At 38.1% G+C, this 19723-nt stretch overlaps 1 protein-coding gene across 5 annotated transcripts in view; it reads right to left on the reverse strand.

Annotated features, from left to right (window-relative positions):
- Positions 1-826: 826 nt before the first annotated feature.
- Positions 827-19723, reverse strand: part of MID1 (midline 1) — a 239171-nt gene continuing 220274 nt past the window's right edge. For 4 of the 5 annotated variants that reach the window (XM_063392821.1, XM_063392824.1, XM_063392820.1 and 1 more), the window contains 4 exons: positions 16407-16550; positions 7869-8030; positions 5669-5876; positions 827-4106 (listed from right to left, as the gene is read on the reverse strand). In XM_063392821.1, the coding sequence (XP_063248891.1) occupies positions 3758-4106; positions 5669-5876; positions 7869-8030; positions 16407-16550 (863 nt within the window). In that variant the 3' untranslated portion in view covers positions 827-3757. The remainder of the gene's footprint in view (positions 4107-5668; positions 5877-7868; positions 8031-16406; positions 16551-19723) is intronic. The other variant, XM_063392823.1, reaches the window with a different exon arrangement.

Here is a 19723-nt window from a genome sequence, read left to right on the forward strand (position 1 = left end):
GCAATTAAGGCACAGGCCTAAAACAGATGATGCACGCTGCTGTTTAATGACCTACTATTGCTAAAATAATGAAGAACGTGTTTTCACCTATGCTTGCAGATTTCCTTCTTTTCACAGTGTACCCAGACCTGAGAGATTTTATGCTTCCTACCCTTGGGACCCTCTGCTCACTGAGAGTCCCTTTGTTGAGCAATTGAAAAATGGGATTCTGAAAACCGATAAAAAATAAACTAATGGCAGAAAAAGCAGCAACTTTATTGCTCTCTGAAAGCCAACAATGGGAAAATACAGTGGACTGGAGACATTCTACTAAATAATTTATGACATACAGCCCATTTCAGAATGATTTTTTTTTTCTCTATTAGGTGTGCATTAACACATAAAAGTCAAACACATGGAAAATCTTACCTGGTCTCAGAGAAAAATAGTCCCCACCCTTCCATTTCCTCAAGCTCAACGCTACTCTGAGCTGCTACTATCTTCTAAAGAGATTGTGTCATTGTTTGCTCTAATTCTGCTGAAGCCCAAATTGGGTTTTAAGTACACTTTTGAAACAATCATTATACCAACACAGGCTTTATCTACCACTTTCATTGCTTGCATCTCAGCAGATTATTCCTCAGAAATCTGCATTTGCTACACACATTATACAATGTCACCTCATTCCTTGTCACAAAACTTTCAAAAAAAGGGAAAAATCCTCATCTAAGACCACATGCTACATCAAAGCACCATTTTTTATTTTTATACAAGGATTACTTCTTTGTAACCCCCAGATTTCAATTCATCACTATGGACCATGCAAAATGCCACAGACCACAGAAGCTACATTTTCAAATGGAATTTTTATTGATTAATCAGGCATTGAATCAAGTATTGTAAAATAAACAGATTTTGTTTGTTAAAAAATGTCCAGAAGAATACTGTTCATAGCAAACTTGTTACCTCATTGTCATACAGAATATGAAATTGTCCAAGAAACAAGCAAAAAAGGAACACCTGACTAATTGCTGCCACTTGGAATGTGTATATACATACGTGTGTGTATACACAAATTACACACTGTATTTGTGCATATGCTGGTGTGTGTATACCCATACATATGTGTACATATTTACACAAACATATATGCACAAAGAGTACTGACTGAGTTAATAGGACACTGGAGAAATGTGGCTTAGCTCCAAGTGAAGTATTCTGTGTTAAAACAAAGATGATACAGCAAGGTCTGTAGATGACAGACCATCTTTTTCCATTGCCCAAAACCACAATCTGTCTTTAGACTCATGCTCTATCTTTACAATGAAAATACGTGAAATCATTTGGGACCTCTCCAAATTCATGGTATTATTTCCATCCAGCTCAATCTCTGCCAACATTGTATAACCAACACTGAACAGTGTTTTAAGTTTATCCACTACTGAAATCAGCTTCTAGATCTAATATTTCTTGCAAAAGAGAAAATACACAGCCTTGCTACATATACTTTGGTAATTCACTCTTTCCTTTTAGGCAGAAACTTGTCGATAACCCTAGAATAAAAGTCCTTTCTCCATGCATCCTTTTATCATTGCTTTGCATCAGACATCTTCTGTCAACTCATTTTCAAAATTTTCATTCCATCTCAGCTAGCTCCCAAACATCCTAGGCCACATCATCTGGGCATTGTATATCAGATTATACCACTAACATTTTACTCGGTTTTAAAATTTAATGCTTGGGGACTGATTTACATTTTCATTTTTGAGGGTATACATTTCTTGATTGCTAATAACACTATGATAAACACTGAGGTTCACTATATGTACACACTTTGCCTTTTTTGTGTACTCAGGAAAGATCAGTGGCTCCTACCTGTGAACTATGGGATGTTGTCCAGCTGAAATGCACTGCCAGATTTTTTTCCATTTAATTCAGCTCTTAGTAGGATATGTAAAGGGAAATCAAAGAAACATGGAAAGACATTTATTTTCTATTTAAAAAAATCCAAACAAACAAATGGCCATGTAAGTATTCTCCTCATCTTGTTCATAATTTTTTGATATAATCATAAGGCAAACTGTAGTAGAGCTTTGTACCTGGAGAATCAGTATTTAAAAAATCTGAAGCTGAGCTTGGGACCATTTTATTTGGACCCATTATTGAAGAAAGTGCATTAAGGCATCTTTTTCAAAAGACACCTAAAGCATGGTTATAAATTACTGAGCAAATCTTTAAAGCTGATATTCAGTTTATCTTTTCTCTATACAGGCAGATTTTCACCACTTGCATAGTAACAACAAAACACTGTAGGAAAACCATTCTTTAAAGTTGTCATATGCCTCAAGCATCTCCCAAAATGATAATTTATACACACGCATTGCAATAATTACAAAAAGCTTCTATTTGTAAAGGGAAAGAGAAAAAAAATGCACCTGATTCAGCTCTGAGATAAAGTACATAAAACTTCTATTGCCTTCACTGAAGCTCTTCTTCCAACACCAGGATGAAGATAGGGTCTCCCTATGCAGATTTCTACTGCTGCTGAGAGCTTACTCTTTACTTTTCATTCACAAAGTGAGCTGTGCTTTCCCAAACAGCCTAGGGCAATGATAACTGTGAGCAAACTCCATCTGCAGTGTTTCTCCATACAGCACATGTTAAACAGACTTCCTTGCTTTGTTATAGACACTACACAGTGCATGACAATGAAACATTTGTATTTAATTTAAAACCAGTGGTAAAGCGGCGCACGTCTCACTTCCGAGCTGTTGGCTGGGCTTGCTATGTTGAACCTTGTAAAATCATCAATAAGCATTCACATGTCTACCATCAGAACCATGACATCTTCTGTTACAATCAGTCCTTAAATTATGCCCTGCTCTATCAAATTAGTCTACAGTCAGACCTTGGATGGGCTGTTCTCCTCCAGTGTTGCTGATTCTCAGGGATGGTATCGGTCTTCCACATCCTCAGTGATTCTATAACGTTTCCCAAAGACGAAAGCGAAGCACTGGTAGATGGGAATATTGCCATCAATAAAATAAATCACCAGATGATTTATCCACTCCCATTTCTAGGAGATATTCCACATGTTTTTATGAACTGAGAGAGCACTGCCCTGTGAACAGAAGTAAATTAAACTTTATTCTTTTGCTGTGTTGGTGAGCTTCACTTCCTTGCTTGCTTATTTTTGTTCTTTTGGTCTGCACACTCTCATGTGCAAAGTAGAAACGGAGAGATCTCACACTCAACAAGGCTGGTAATGAGACCACTAATGCTTGTACAAGTAAAACCTGCAGTATACTGACTTGTCCACTATGCAGTTTTCATTTTTCCAATTTCCTGCTATCATCCACTGTAAAATAAAATTATTCAAAAGGCTGATGAAAGTTTAATTAACAGGACCACCAATGTGCAAAAAAACTCCCCTAAAACAACAGTAAGTCATTTCCCAGGTGTCCATACTAGGCTTTCACTTTTATCTTTTTTTTTTCTATTTTTATAAATAATTTATAAAACTTCCTGTAAGAGATGAAATACAAAACCAATCAAACAAAAGCAACTGAAAAAAAAAAAAGTCCTAAGATATCATTAAAGCCACTTCTTGTCCTTCAGTACAAAGTACACAGGAAGAGATTTTCTCTCCTCGTCAGTTTTGCCCAGATTCGGCAGCATTGTCTGGGATGCCACATGGATCCAGCTCCGGGTAAGCTCCTGGTGGCACCGCCTGGCCTCCCTGGGAAGATGTGTCATCCTACCTTTCGGCTTTTGGCAGTCACGCCAGCTGCTCGGAGGAGTCTAGGTGGTCAGGGATGGGCAAGCCAGTTATAATGGTCAAACATTTATTCCACACCGTGAACGTGGGGCACACTGGCTGGCCAAATGTAATGTCAAAAGTGTAAAGGTGTAGGGAGTTCAAAGCATCATAAAAGGCAAGGGAACCGTTGTCATAGTCCAGCAAAATCCCGACCCGCCGGAGGTGGGGCGCGGGCTCGATGGGGATTTCTTTGCTGTTGTGCCGCACCACCCACGTGTTGTTGCAGCGGCACAGCACCCAGGAGGCAGAATTCTTCCCAATCCACTCGTGCTTCGGCGCTGACTTGTAGGAAATACCAATAGCATACCTGCAAAACAAACGAACATCTCAAGGAAACAAACGCTTCCTGCCATTTTGTCTCTCATGAAGTCGAACGTTAGCCCAGACGACTCACTGGAATGCACCCGCCTCTCTCTGCTGTGAGTTAAGCTCTAATTAAATGACGTTTCACCACAACATCTGCACAGGCTTAATTAACGGTTTTCTCTGTCTCTCTTTGGGTCTGAGAGGTCAGGGAAACTCATAGTACTATTTCTAGTTTGGCAGCTATGGCAAATTTTTTGAGGCCTTGCCTCTGGTATTGAAAAGGAAGATTGTTGAGTACTCAACAACACAGAGTTTAAATCACGGGACCTCAAATTTCAATTTCCAACAGATGAATACAGGGGAATTCATTGATTTTAAAATACACTGCTCTCTGTGAGCTAATCTGATCTTTCCTTGCTCCTTTAATACATGGCCCTGAAGAAGGAATGCAAGAGTAAACACCAAAGAACATACTAAACATCCTCCCTCCCCCATCATCCCCCCATTTTGCCATTTTCAAATATGTTTTGGCAGATGTTGGTGTGGTTTTCAACATCAATGAATATTTTTGAGACTGGGTTTCAGGCCAAGTTAAGCAACTGTAGGTTAAGACATTTGCTCTGCAAACCATAATATATGGCAAGATGTGCAGAGCAGCAGGATTGTGAAAATGTTCTCATTAACAGATACTGAGGAAAAATACCTGATTTGTCATACATAATAGAAATTTAAAAGTTCCTCATATTCTAGAGAAACTGCAGTATTTGTTGGACTTTCAAGCAACAGAGATTAATGTGCCATAAGATTTTTTCCCCATTCCTTAGCATTGGCACAGACAAACAGCATTTTACTTCTTTGAGACAGTGGGAAATACCTGAAGACCCTACTGATTTTTCCACTCCATTAACTTTCATCATGATGTCTTTGAATACCAAAGGATAACATCTCTTCCATTGACTAAAGGCCCTCTGAAATACACCCCTGTATGACACAGAGGATCATTCAGAAGTGAAGGAAAACAGTCTTCTGTTTCCTGCCACTTGCTTCTTTCCCTGGGGCACAGACCTACAGCTCTGCTGCTTCATGCCCCCTTCCCAAAAGCAAATCTGACCTCTGCCCCTGTTAAACTGGATCATCAAGTTGTCTCAATTTTATTTATTTTTTTCATAGTGAAGGACAGAAAATCTTTTACATTTAGTAGAGAAGTGATCACATTTACAGAGTTATCTCTGTGTAAACAAGAGGAAACTTTTTGATCCCTCCAATGAAAAAAAAGATCTTAAAACATACTGTATGTGGGTTCAAAAAAACCAACCCCAGCTGTGGAGTAAAAGTCCTGTGAAGGCTGCTAAATATAAAGATGCATAATCTGACAGATTTATTTCTGGAGTCCAAAGGTGCTGGAGATTGGGAAACTCATCTGACAAACTATTTGAAAATACATGCTTGGCCTGCTCATACTGTTCCTGATGTCTCTGCTAGTGGTCTCGATCAGAGAAGCTGTGCCAGCACCTGTGTGGTGGGAACTAGTGATTGTTTTCACATACATGTCTAGATACTTACCATGTACTCCCGCTTATAACCACTTCCCAGTAGTGCCGCCCGCTGTCGATGAACACGTTGCCAGCTACTCCATAGCTCCCTTGGCTCGTGAATCGCTCTGGCGTGTGACTCTTTTTGGAGGATGTTTCATCCCTTTCCACTGTCAAGTTATCATGAGACACTTTCAATTTTCTATGAGCAGATTTGGGGTCCAGCTTAAAAGGCTGACCTAGAGATGCAGAGACAAAGATGACAGAAGAATGGTTTGGCTTTGATTTTTAAAAGGAGAGAGGATTAACAAATATCTAAGCCCACAAGATTACATAACCATATTAATTTCCTCCTCTCAAGCATTCTTGAGATAGACTAACCTATCCTGCTCCGTGCAATAGCTAGTTTCCATTGCATTGTCAGTGTACTGTCAACTTCATTGTGCACTAACTTCCCCGTGTCGATAATCCCTGAAAAGAGTCCTGCATAATCACCACGTCCATTATCTGTGACCTAGAGGTAACCAGAATACTCTAATTCTTGCATGTAATTGAAACCAATATACATGCTAATAAAGGTCTGAGGGTTGCTTTTTTCACAGCATATTAGATTTAAAATAACTTGTGTTCTATTAATTCTCTGGGGATAAAACTCCGTAATAACATCTTCATCATTCCTAGAAAAAGTATGATTTCCAATCCCACAAAATGAGTTTGAAAACAAGAAGCACTAGACTTCTCTCTTTGTTCACTGACAGCTTTACTTGTAACAAGCACAGTCAACAATTCAGGATTGCTTTGGAAGGATTCCCATGTGGTGCTGGATACTGTGCATTAAAAGGAAGGAAGTGAACTGTAACTTAGTCCAAATAATATGGTGCAATAAAATTACTCAGGCTGTTGCTCTTGGCAAATACCTTCAGCTGTAGCACAAGGTTTGTAGACAATAACAGGAAGCTTTTTGGTAAACCAAGCCTTGTAGATATATAAAGCCCACCACAATTCTGACAGGCTTGCTCATTGTGTCGTAAAGCAGAACGATCATTTACCTCCACCAAGAGACAACTAGAAAAGTACAACTCCAGCAAAGCACTTTTCTCTTCTTACTGTCTTTCATATCAAGGGCTAAAAACATGTAATCAGAAGATTTGATGGCATGCACAGAATATTTAAATTAGATCTCCCATGAAGCCTGTGTGAGGCACTGGCACATGTACTTAAAAATAGGATGTAGACTGTTCAGGGTTATCTACTTTTGCAATGTGCATTTAGCTACCTATTATGAACAATATAGAATAAACCCATTGGAAAGTATCTGGGGACTATTTCTTACTGCCTGACAGCAGTAACATAACCTCCTGCCTGCCTTCCCTACTGCTTAGTAGCCTTTGTGTGCTGGGTCAGTGTCTGAAGGATGTCTCTGTCCTAAATTGTGTCTGGTTAACAGCAAACGGGAGGAAATCAGGAAGGTGTACATGCCGTTCTATTCAGACTCCTACTTTCACCACTCAGTATCGCCCTTCTTCAAGCACCCTCCCCTTCAATAAGCAGGTTTCAGAAGATGCACAAATCCCAGTGTTTCCTTTCCAGCCCTCAGAGCTGCCCATGATGACTACATGACTGAGGGATTAGCTGGGACAAGAGGAAAAAAACCAGCTGGAAACTAGTCTTAAAATTGCTATTCTACATCTGCTAATAATTTGAGAAACCATTGTTTTTTTGAAGTGGGATCTCTGACTAGTCTATCACCTTGCTGAACTCTATAAAAATGAGGGCGTTGAAGCTAAGAAGTTTTCCAATGTCCTAAAAAAGAAATAGTTTTGAAGGATAAAATTAGACTAGCAATTATCTTATGAACACTACACAAAAATAAAATGTTTTACTGCAAACATAAGAAAAATTTTTGCTTTGTAGAGGGAAAAACATAGAGATGATATTAAAACAAAACCACAAAAGAGTATTTTCAACTATTTCACATATGATGGCCTTGTTCTTATGTGATATTTCTAGTGACCAAACTACAGATGTATCTCTCAAATCAAGCCTAACATATTTTCTGCACTACAGAAGACTCAGGCAATCTTGAATTATGTTAAATATGCAGCTCTCATTTTGGAAAGCACTTTAAAAGCGTTGAACTTCTCTGCCCTCTTGCATCTTCCAAAGGTCAGACCTAAGAAGGAAGGCCAGAAAGGAGAAGACTTTGTGCATCCTGATCTTGTGTTACTCACTGTTTGTCTTGAGCTTGCCAGGCTCGCTGCTCCTGCTGCCAGCCTGATTGATGGCCTTGACAATGAAGATGTACTTCGTGCCACTCTGTAACCCGTGCACCGTGTAGTGGTTTTGTTTGATATTAGGGACAATCATCCAGCTGTCGGCTGAGTTGCATAAACCTGCAATTTTGAACAGAGCACATCAGTCATAATACACAAAACACCTTGTAACAGAGGGACATTTAGAGCATTCCCAGGCACCCAACAGCCAGTATGAACTTTGCTTCTGTACCTTTTAAAGTGTTGTTACATTTACTGAGCCACTACTTAAAGCCAGTAATTCATTTTATCAACCCACAGCCAAGGTTCCTTTTAAATTCTTGGTATGTGAAGTGAACCATAAAAAGTGGGCATTTAAGAAATGGCTCAGTGGAGACACTAGCAGTCAGATTTTTCATATCCCAGCACAAGGCATTCTTTATTGCTTAAGAACTGGAGGATTATGGAGATCCCATCAATCTACTGTTTGGATTAATGAACTCAGTTTAAACCTCAGAAAACGAACATAAGCAGTAAAGCCAGGAGGGCTGGGGAGGCACCTTTGCTGACAGTCCCCAGGTATGCATTCTTCAGAACCTGAAGCAAATCAGGGGAGGCCAAACAGGGTAGAGCATGGGCTTCAGGGAAACCTTTGGCTCTTGCACTTCAGACTTTGCCAGAAAATAATCTAAGCCAGTAAATTTAATGGATGCAACTTTTTGATTTATGTCCTCATGCTGAGATGCCAGCTGGGAAAGAGCTGGAAAATTTTCCATTTATAAACCTTTTTAGTTTATATTTGGTTTACATTTGATACCTACCACAGAAGTATAATACACAGGAAGTAGGTAAAATAAAGAAGTACCAATATCATAAACAAAACAGGAAAATATACTATTAAAATGAACTTTTAAATCTACATAAGTTTTTTCTACTGTGATATAAATGCAATGGCAATCAATCACCCATACATATAGTTCCATCACTGTGTATTTGGAACAGCTCCTGGTCTAATGGATTCTCCAGCCTCTTCTTGTAGATGTTTACATAAAGAAAATTCTAACATTCATGAAGAGTACATCTATTCACAACATTTTATATGGTTATACAGCCAGAAATAGATAGATGCAAGTAGAAGTGTATGCATGTATGCTCATATGTAATGTTGGAAAACTTAACAGAGAAAGTCTTGACTGGATTAAGAACCTGACAGACTTCTTGGCCTCTGTCTTCACTGGGCATAGAACACATTATGGAAGCTGTTGTTTACAGACAGCTTTCAGCTTTTAACTGATGTTCTACCAGCAAACCACTCACGAAGACAGTCTTTTAGAACTCAGTAGTAATTCAGTTCTGCATATCAGACAATATGAAAACTTTATGTAAAATAAAATTTAAAGGTTACTGGGTACAAAACCTGGATCTGTGATACAGGTTTGCAGATTCATATACAATTCATGGACATAGTGTGAGATTCCTTCCTAATGTGATATGTGCTTTTCATAACAAAAGATCATTAGAAACAGAATTTAAATTCCAAATTTCAATCTAAGTATTATGAAGTTTGTGTCTCAAAATTCTCTTGCATTACAAAGCCTTTTTGAGAGGCAGGTAGAACAGATTCATCCTGCTGTGTAAATGGGTAACTGTGGTACAGTTTCAGGTTGGAATAATTCTATCTTGCCACCTAATAAAGAGCTGCAATGCCTAACCTCTTTTTCTGGACTCTGAGGAAAGGTAGAAATCAGTAAGTAATTTCTTCCACTTCGCCAGGTGTGAACATCCTACCAACCACAAATGCCTCTCTTTTCTTGTCCACAGAGGAAGCCTAAGTGACCAGCATAGGTGAGATCTCTCATTTACATCTAAAATGTTTTGAGATGAGTCACCCATCTGTAGATAATTTATATATATATATATATATACATACACACACATGATTGTATAGAACAATTATCTGCCATTCTCATGAAGAAAAAGAACCCCATTTTATACCCCATGGTAACCCCAACTGGGCCCAGCACTTGTAGTGAACTGCTTAAAGCAATATCCATCCATGTCTTCTCTCATTGAGCCACACACACCATATTGTATTTATTTTTTTAGTCTCTGTGTGAATGGATTTCGTACGAGGAAGAAAGAAAATAAGGAAGCAGCTTCCTGACATAAAATATTTCAGTGACTACTCAGAGGAAATCTCATCTTTTCCCAGTTTGCCACAGATACTGGACGTACACTTCTTTACCTGAACTACCACATTGATTTTGCATTGAGACTATCCCTTACTGGATGCATAGGTGCTATTGCAAAATAAATTAAAGTATGTTCAAATAAAACAAAATGAAGCACTGGATTTAACTAAGATGCCTCTGATGAGATACCAAATAACATATGACAATAACTGGGATGGATAGAGGCAGTGGTCCTAGAAGTGTCTTCTCTAATCACAATCACACTTTGAAAGCACAGTTCTGTGGTGTGTATAAGCCATATATAAACTGACCATTATGTAGACACAGAAATGCCCAGAGTTTTGCTAACACATCTTGAAAGTAGTTTTGTATTATTCGCTACAACTCTCTAGTGGGCACATTTTTAAAACTTGCATCAGACTTTTTATGATACCCTCTAGAGGCTGATTGCTCCTTAATAAAGTATAGAACTTTGATCCAAATAAGTACATAAAGGACAGTAAAGGTACTGTTGCATTGCTATGAGTCTCCTGTTGAGTTCATCCCTCTTCCTGGGTGTGTGGATTTATACATACCCAATAATCACTAAAGGCCTTATCCTAAACTCTCTGCACAGTCAATAGAGAGAGTCAGACACCTCCTGTTTGACCTGACTCATGTTTTAGAGGAAAGCTCTATCCTCATTGATGCCAGAATACACCTTAGGTTTCTATTCTTTGTCCTTCCACTCTTAGGCATCCCAGACTACTGATGAGCAATAAATGTTGGATGTGCAGTGACTGACACGGTTACTGTGCTTAACAAACCTTGTTGTCTTAACAAGCTCAGCTCTTGCCTATGCACCAAGGGGCTCAATGATATATTCTTGTGCTTTCTGACTGTAAGCTCTTGAATAACAGGCTTTAAATTGTACTTTGATTCAAAAATCCTGGGAATGAAGTATTGATGGTGCCAAACTACAAGCCCAAACTCCTTCAAAAGGGAGAATAGTTATTAGTGGCGCCAAGTTAAGGTTTTACGTATGAAAGAATAATTTGTCACTGCATCAAAGGAATTTGTCTGCAGTTATGCCCTGTCAGGACAGCCTTTCTTCTCTGAATACAAAAGAATATGATTAAGGAAGTTCAGGGAAATGAACAAGCAGCCTGATCACACAGGCATCCAGAGGAAGTGTTTGCCCTCTCAGTTCCCTGCCGGTGGCAGCAGGTGAAGTGGAAAAGTACACATCTCCTCACTGGTGCAACAGCAGGACCCAAGGGTCTCCTATTGTACCCACTCCTAATCCAGGCTACATTCAGGGTTCTTGTTTCAAAAACCCAGGGCTTTTTACAGGGTTATGCAGATGGCAAAGCAATGTATTTTAAAACTGTAGCCTACAAAAATGAAGAGAATTTAAATTACATCCTGGAATGGTGCAGTGAGCACAGTGATGTCCGTTCAGGATGTTTTCAAAACAAGTTTCTCAGAGTCTGGAGGTAATAATTTGTAAAGCTATTTCCCTTGTGTTGGCTGTTGATGCACTTTAAAGAACAGATGGGAAAAACCCCAAGTTGTAAATACTCCTAAAATTTACACTGATAGATTTTAATAAAATACATTTTCTTGAAAACTGGAAAAGGAGCACAAAAGTCATGGGAAGGTTATTTAATCTCTTCAGTATTTTAATTATTGTAAAATGTTTTATTTAAATAAATTATTACCAATTCAAATTGGTAGAGCAAATAAGGTAGGTGAAAGTAACAGATAGCTCTCCACCTCCACTCTTCATTCCCATCTGAAAAAAAAAATATGCAGGATTTCTGCAAAATGCATTGATTTCTTTTTTTTAATACACTATTTTCACACTTTTAAAGATGCAGAAATTTTCCTGGTTTTATCCCAAATTTGCCATTAAAGATTCTCACTAAAATCTCTAGCAGAAATCTGAAGATGTATGGAATCAGTTTTTATTAAAATAAAACTACCAGAAAGAGGCAAAGTCTAGAATATTAAAAAAATAATTGGTGAATCATAAATTCTTTGGTTTTCATGGAAGCTTGGGCTCCTGACTGTCTTAGGTCCTTCCAAAAACTTTTGTCCTCTCTCAGAGGAAGATAAGTCCTATAACAGTGAAAAGGTTCTGACAGTAGTACACTGTATCCTTGACAGAGTGATTTTTCAGAAATTAGACTGTATAATTAACCCTGATTTCTTTTCCAGATAAGCGAGAATGATTTACTGCTTTTTGTCAAGAAGGGAGAGATGTATTTTTCCTGAAGAATCCTATATCAGAGTTAGAGAAAAATTTGAACCATCCTGAAACACACCATAACAAATCCATGATGTTAAAAAAGGGCATACTCAATGAATACTTAGAAATCTATTGAAACGGGATAATGAAATTATAATGCATGTTAGCTAGTGACAAAGTAATTTTAAAAGCTTTTGCCATATTCAGATTGCAGGTGATTAGCTGCCTCTCAGAAATGCAAATGTACCAATGGTATAACTCTGAGAACAACTGCTTTAGTAAAAGCCTGCATAATCTAAAGTTCCGTATTGCTCTTATGCACAGAGCAGGTCTGCCAAGCATTCAATAGCCAAGAAGTTTGGCCACATTTGGAAATAATCTTTCCTGTATGAAATAGGATTCAAATGAAATACTCTATTTGGACCTTGGCCATCAAATGCTAACTTTCCAATTTTTCAGTTAATAAAAAAGAATATAGTTGATTATGTTGGATAGAAAATACACTAAAAAAACATAGTGTTGCTTGTTTTTGTTACTGAATTCTTAGCAATCTCTGGATGATATATGCCTCTGGTGGGGGAAATGTACTGTGAGTGGAACTGCAGTCAGGCTGGCTATGTGGTTTAAGAAACAGATTCCAAAATAACAGCCTCCATTAGCACGGTAGGTGGGTATGTATGCAAAGTGATTCCTATTGTCTCGAGGGAAAAACCTTGTTGGTTTAATGCAGTACTCGAGCTACTCCCTGGTGACTAATTCATAGCTAAAAAACCATGGAACTGAAGTCAATCTCTGAGCCTGTTAACATTATCTGCTACATGCAACACACAATACCTACGGAAATTTTTGGGAAATGACAGAGAAATAAAAAATGCAGTTATGTGCAACAGCATGCATATGCCATAAATAGGAAGAAATTTTTGCTAACACAAAGTCTAACATAGGGTTTTAAAAAAACAAAACACAAACCTATCTTCAGTTCATCAAAGCATGAAGGCTGCAGTGCAGCCCCTCTAATGCCACCTACAGTGAGAGTAGCTCTCTGTGTTCAACAACACTGCCAAGGTACACTGTGATATTCTAAGAACAGCCTAGCAAAGCCATATGTCACAAGTGTGATGTTAAATCCTTCTGCAGGACCAATAATATAATGTAACAAAGTGAATAAATATCCAAGCAGTACTCTGAGTAAAATGAGGATGGGGTTGACAGGGCAAGAAGAAATGGTCTCAAGTTGTACCAGGGGAGGTTGAGATTGAATATTAGGAAAATTTCTTCATGGAAAGGCTGGTCAAGCATTGGAACAGACTGTCCAGGGAAGTGGTGGTGTCACCATTCCAGGAGGTGTTCAAAAGTCATGTGGAGGTGACATTTAGGGCCATGTTTCAGTGTTGGACTTGGCTGTGTTAAGTTAGTGGATGGACTCAATGATCTCAGAGATCTTTTCCAACCTAAGTGATCCTATGATTCTATGATGCTAGTGGGCAAATCTCCAATATCAGTGCAATTTGGAATGACCTGGAGGAGTCTCACACTTCAGAAACCCAGGCAGATTTGTAGCATGTTGGCAAGAAGATCACCATTGGAGGTGTTCAAGTCCATATTAAATAATGAGGTTTTAAAAAAGCTTTACAGTCTTTAGAAAGACCTTTCACATATACTTATACATGTACATATTTAACTTGGGTTAACATTATAGGTTTCAATTAAACCAGGATATTTGCATAAGAACTAGCTCTGTTAAAAAACCCCCAAACCAAAAACCCAAACAAAACAAAACCCAAAAACCACCAAAGAAGTGTGCCATTCCTTCATTTTTTTTTTTCTGCTTTCATTTAAGGTCTTCAGAACCTTTTCTAAACGAAGTTTCTTACAGTGTTAATTTGTTTTCTCTTCAAAGCTTTAATTACCTATTGTTGCAAAGTGATAATATGAAAGTTCAGACTGCATACTGAGTACTTCATGCTTGGAAACTGTATTTAATCCCTGAAAGCAGACTTATTGATATATGTTTTGCAGATCAAAGCTTTCACCTCCACATGGGAAATCTACAGTACAGCCTAAAATAGAAATACCTTGTTATTTATTCAGTAGTAAGCATGGAGTAAAATCCCACATCCCACATTTCCACATGTTGTGGAAATGGTACACCTTTTGCTGCTGCCATGTTCATACATAATGCCAATAATTGACTTGCACAGCATAAAGCCATAGATAAAACTGGACTAGAAAACAAGCAACACACTGGCTTATCCTTAAGTCCTCTCTGCTTGGTAATTAAGTGGTTAAGTGATTAATCAGGGAAGGTTTTCCTTCCTTATCTACCTTGCTCCAATTTCTGCAAAACTACTATTAGATTTTTTTATTATCCAGCTTACTCAGATGTGGAAGCATGTGTTAAAATTTATTTGGCCTTTTCAACAGCCTTAAATTTTGCAGTGTGTTTTTCAAAATCAGACTCTTAAGGGAAATACTAAATGGAGGTTTTGACAAAACATTCATCAAATTTTAAATAATCCATCTTTTTTTCAGTCAGTCTTGAATACTATAGCACATTCATAGTATGCTACTTAAAAAGGGTATCAAGATGCCAGCACATGAATCCTCAGATGTCCTTTCAGTTGGCTTGGAAAATAAACCCCTGCTCAGTGATGGAGAAGATGAGGTGCACACAGTAACAGAGGAGTCAGTGGGACAGTTTGGCTCAGTACTCAAAGCTGGCATAGACCATACCATTTTTCCATTGGTATAAAGCATGTAAACACACGCACAGCACTCTCATCAAAGTGTCTCAACAAATTTTCTTCTTACAAAAAATTTTGCAAGAAGAAAAACATTTCTGCCCTGTCTCACAAATAAGCCTATCTAGCTCAGTGCGTGGCCAGGGTATTTGATGATGGGCAAAGATGAGGGCATAGGAAAGTTTCAAGGAACAGGGAAAGCACACACTGATCATCTCTCCCCTTGCTCTCCCAGACATCAACAGCTCTGGGACCTCCCAAGTCACTTCATTGCACTTCATTGCTCTCTGTGTATTTTTCTTAAACTATGTGTCCAGGCATCTCTTGAACTGAAAAACACACTAACCCTCTGTGGTGATCTGTTCCCTATCTAAATATGTGTTGACTTGAGCAAACTCCACATTTAGATTGATTTAGCTCATTTCAGAATCCTTGTTTAAAAAAAAAAAAAAAAAAAAAAAAAAGAATGTGTCAGCTAGTGGTATTCCCATTAAATATACAGGGACCAGGAAGAAGTTGAATGACTTCTCCAAATTCATAGTCAATTACCCCAATGACTGCAGAACACTGAATCCAGAAACAACTTCCTGACCAAAGATTAGACAATATTTTTTTTTCTGTGAGGAGTAGTTACTTAGCAATAAAATAACGCAAAATTTAATTAAGTAAATTTGGTCATCAAAGAAAGTCACAGATTCAAAACATAGAGTATACTCAAAAAACGTGCTATACTAGAAAATATACAATATTTGTTAATCTCATTTTAAGTAAAACCAAATTACCCTATAAATTGTTGTTCCACTGATGTTTTCTGACTTAGTCTGTAGCTCTCTGAGCTACACTATGCTTTGTAGCCTTGAAGACAATAAAAATCAGAGGGAAGGACTTGATTTCTGTACTTCAGACAGAGGTCCAGATGTCAAGTTTATATAAATGACAATGGGGCTGCAGTTCTAACTAATGTCCACTTCAACACAGGCTTCCACGTGCACACTGCCTGACTAGTGCAGAGAATGGAACAGAGGTCTTTGAACTTGCTACACCTGCAAAAAGGGACTTGGGACACAAGAGACAAGTCCTGTTAATATAGACAATACTTGTGATGGGTTTAGTCTTCAAAAGTTTTCAATACATGGCACTGCCAGAAAAAACACAAGAAATTCTAACTGAAGTAATTCTGAATTTCAAACCCTTTTAAAATCTTTATTGTTTTGGATTGAAAATTTTGGCTTTAACTCTTTCTAGAATTTTTTTTCCTTCTGTTCTTGACATAGGAGTATATTTATCTTCAAATACACTTGGTTTACATACAAACCATAAGGGAACAACAAGCGAAGAGAAGTTTTATACTCACTAACAACGTTGGCTTGTCCAGTGAAGATGGTGTACTGCAGCTCGTAGGAGACCACACTGAACTCGTCGTCTGATGTCCAGTGCACAGTAATGGTATCATAAGAGGCTGTACAGAGCTCCTCTCGAATGGTGGGAGGGTTGGGAGCTGTGAGACACAACACAGGAGGCACAGTCAGGGAAGTATTTCCCCTCTCCCCTGAGATTAGGGGATGTAGTTGATGTACAAGATTGTAGAGACCTCATCCAACAGACTTTTCAACAACTCTTCACTAATTCCAGCACTAACTTTGATTGTCAATTAACTGTTAGGAAGGAATTCATAAAAACATAACCACCTAGGAACTCCAGATTTTGAAAGTATTTTGTGTTAAAGTAGCTTTAGTTTCAGATGCCATAGAACAAGTGATGTATGTAGTCACATTAGATGGATACAATGACAAGTTACTTTTTCTAAGATTGTTCTGATCATTTCACCAAACATATCAAAATTTCATTGATGCATATCAAGAGGGAGGGTCAACACTCTTCACTGTTGACCTGAAAGCAGTGTTTGCCCAGCCTATCTTACCAGAGAATGCCATAAGTGGTGTTGTGGTGGTGCATCCCTCCTGGCCCTGCTCTGGGCTGCACTATGATCTGTCATTCATTAGCAACAGGATTTAAAAAATGTAATTTTGGGGAGCTTCAAACGCCCATACTTCCATGCTTAATTTTGTCCTCACTCCATTTTTACTGATCTCCTAGCTATCCTTTCTAATATAGATACATCTACACACATATATGTATATAGATACAATTCCTGCTGGTTACAAAATTCACATTTTCAGCATTAAAAAAAGTTGTTATTATAACAGAATGACTGTATGAATATTATAAGCAAATAGTCACCCAGGAGCCCTCTGTGTCTCTTTTTTTTTCTATCAACAGGCAAGATATACAATCTTTCCCATATTAACACATGAGCTTTGTTTTAAAGACCTATTCAAAGAAGTAAAACTTGAAGCAAATTACTGGGGTCTAAATTTTCTTGTTTGCAATCTTTAAAACACCTGCATAAGAAAGAAATGAGCTTGAAAGACTGAAGGATCTTCCTGCATGCTTGTCTCAGTGGGAGCTTCGTTCCAAATCATCTTCCCTACAAGCCACATCATGAAAAGAAAAATCACAGATTCCTGTGCTTTAATAGTGTTTCTCCCAGCTGTCATAGAGTGAAGGATGGCAGTCAAGCTGAAACAACTAAAGTTGTTAAAGTATGTCTGTATTAAAAAAAAAAGGAAGGCAAATATGAATGTTTGTGGTTTCATTTTGGGTTTATTTTTCTGTCAGCTCCTTAACCTCTGATAACCACAGACAATAGCCTCAAAATGCCCCTCTGAAGGAATTCCACCTTTACTTGCAAGATCTTATTTTTATGAAACATCTATTTTTTTTCCTCAAGAATTATTATAGATAATGTCTCTGGCTTACTGATGTATGTTGCCAAGGATTAAAGTGCAGACAGGTTCCCAAGCAGCCACTTTCAACCAAGGAGCATAAGGAAAAGTTCAAATGTGTTTCATGATACAACCATGATTTATGATGCTCTAAATATTGAATCACAGAAGCCTAACAATGCTTTTTTTTAAAACTTGTCAGAGAAATCCTTGGGACAGAAGGGTATTAATGAAAAGAAATGCAAATAAACTCAAATAAAAACAGCTATCTGTGAGAATATAATCAAAATATGGGGAAAAAAGGGTCCACAGTTTTATGAAAAGATTGATGGTAATATCAGGTATGTTTCAAAAATGTATCCTGTGGAATAATCACTGGAGGTTTCAATTTTTTTATTCCTATCTGGGGCTTCATTTCAATCTTCTGCCTGTCCTTCAAAGGCCAAACAAAAAATTGGAACAAGTATTAATAACAAATATACAAGATCTATTTTTATTTGTCTGATGGTGTTCACCTAAAGTTTTCTTCTGTCATCTCCTGCACCTAACAGTAAAATATTTTACTTGAAAAATGTACTTGTTATCATTTCAACACAGAAAATAAATATTAATATATGGAAATCCTAAATTACTGAAGGTTTAATTAATTGTAAACTGTGTTTCAATAACACTTAAGCATCATCAAGTTCTTTGAAAACTGCATCCTAAGTTTGCTCTTCATATGCACACCTGGGATTATAGCTGGAAATCTACAGGCCTTTATGTAATGAAAATATCTGAAAGAGATTTGACCTAAGAAAGACATATTTTCCCTGGCTCTTGTGATGAACCCACACTCACCTGAGACTATACTGCACAAATTCAGCTCTTTGGCAACATTCACTTCATAAACCACTCAGAACAAAACAAATACTGTTTCTCCTACAAAAAGGCAGGCAGCTCTACATTCAGATGCTTTGTTATGACAAAATAATGTAGCAGTCTGACTGCCAAATTCATCATTCCGCAGCACATACTCTTTTAGAGAGTGTAAATTTGTAATGCAACTTAAAGAGGTTGACCTCAGCCTGTTAGGTCCAGTATTGCATTTGGCAGTGTGTGATTTGGTTACTGAATTCACCAGTACTGTCACAGAGCTCTGTGCCACAGGGAAGCCTCCTCAAAGGCTCCAGTGATTCAAGGCTGCACCAGCAACTTCCCCTCCCTGGCTCGGGTGTGCTTCACCACTGCTCCAGAGGGAAGCCCAGCATGCTTCCAGCACAGCAGTGGAACACAGAATGCACTTCTCCACAGAGGATCAGAGCAAATATTTGGGAGTGGTAACTGCTCCAGAAACTCAGACTTTCATTCACCAGCTTTTGTGAGTCAACGCTCTATCACAAGACAGAAAAATCATTGCTGAAGGCTGTTTTACTTCATTTTGACTCAAAACTGAGTAAACACACTTTAAAAGTCAGTAACACCTAAAATGCCTGAAAGGCACTAATATTAAAAATGAAGTTTCTTAAATTTGCTCTCAGGGGTAAGTGATCTCACAAGGATAACTACTCCCTTTCAATCCATTTAGTTTAACACACCTTCCTTTCCATGTCCTCTGCATGGCTTTTGCTCTGAAGCAGAATGAATGGCACACAAGGTCTATACAGCTGAGGAACAGTTTAGGGGCACTGTCACCTCTCCCTGGTGAATTCCAGCACTAATACAGTGCCTCCTGGGTGCCCATTGAGATTCTATCTAAATCCTCTCAGCACGAGGTCACAGAGATTGACTAAAACCACCTCAAATTAATTTTGTTTGCTCCGTTTCTCTCTCCCTGCTGTCATGCAGTGATTGACTTTGTAAAGATTCCTTATGGATTTTGATATGGAGTACCAAGACCCTGAAG

Source organism: Prinia subflava, chromosome 3 (assembly GCF_021018805.1).
Source record: "Prinia subflava isolate CZ2003 ecotype Zambia chromosome 3, Cam_Psub_1.2, whole genome shotgun sequence".
NCBI classification, from domain to species: Eukaryota; Metazoa; Chordata; class Aves; order Passeriformes; family Cisticolidae; genus Prinia; species Prinia subflava.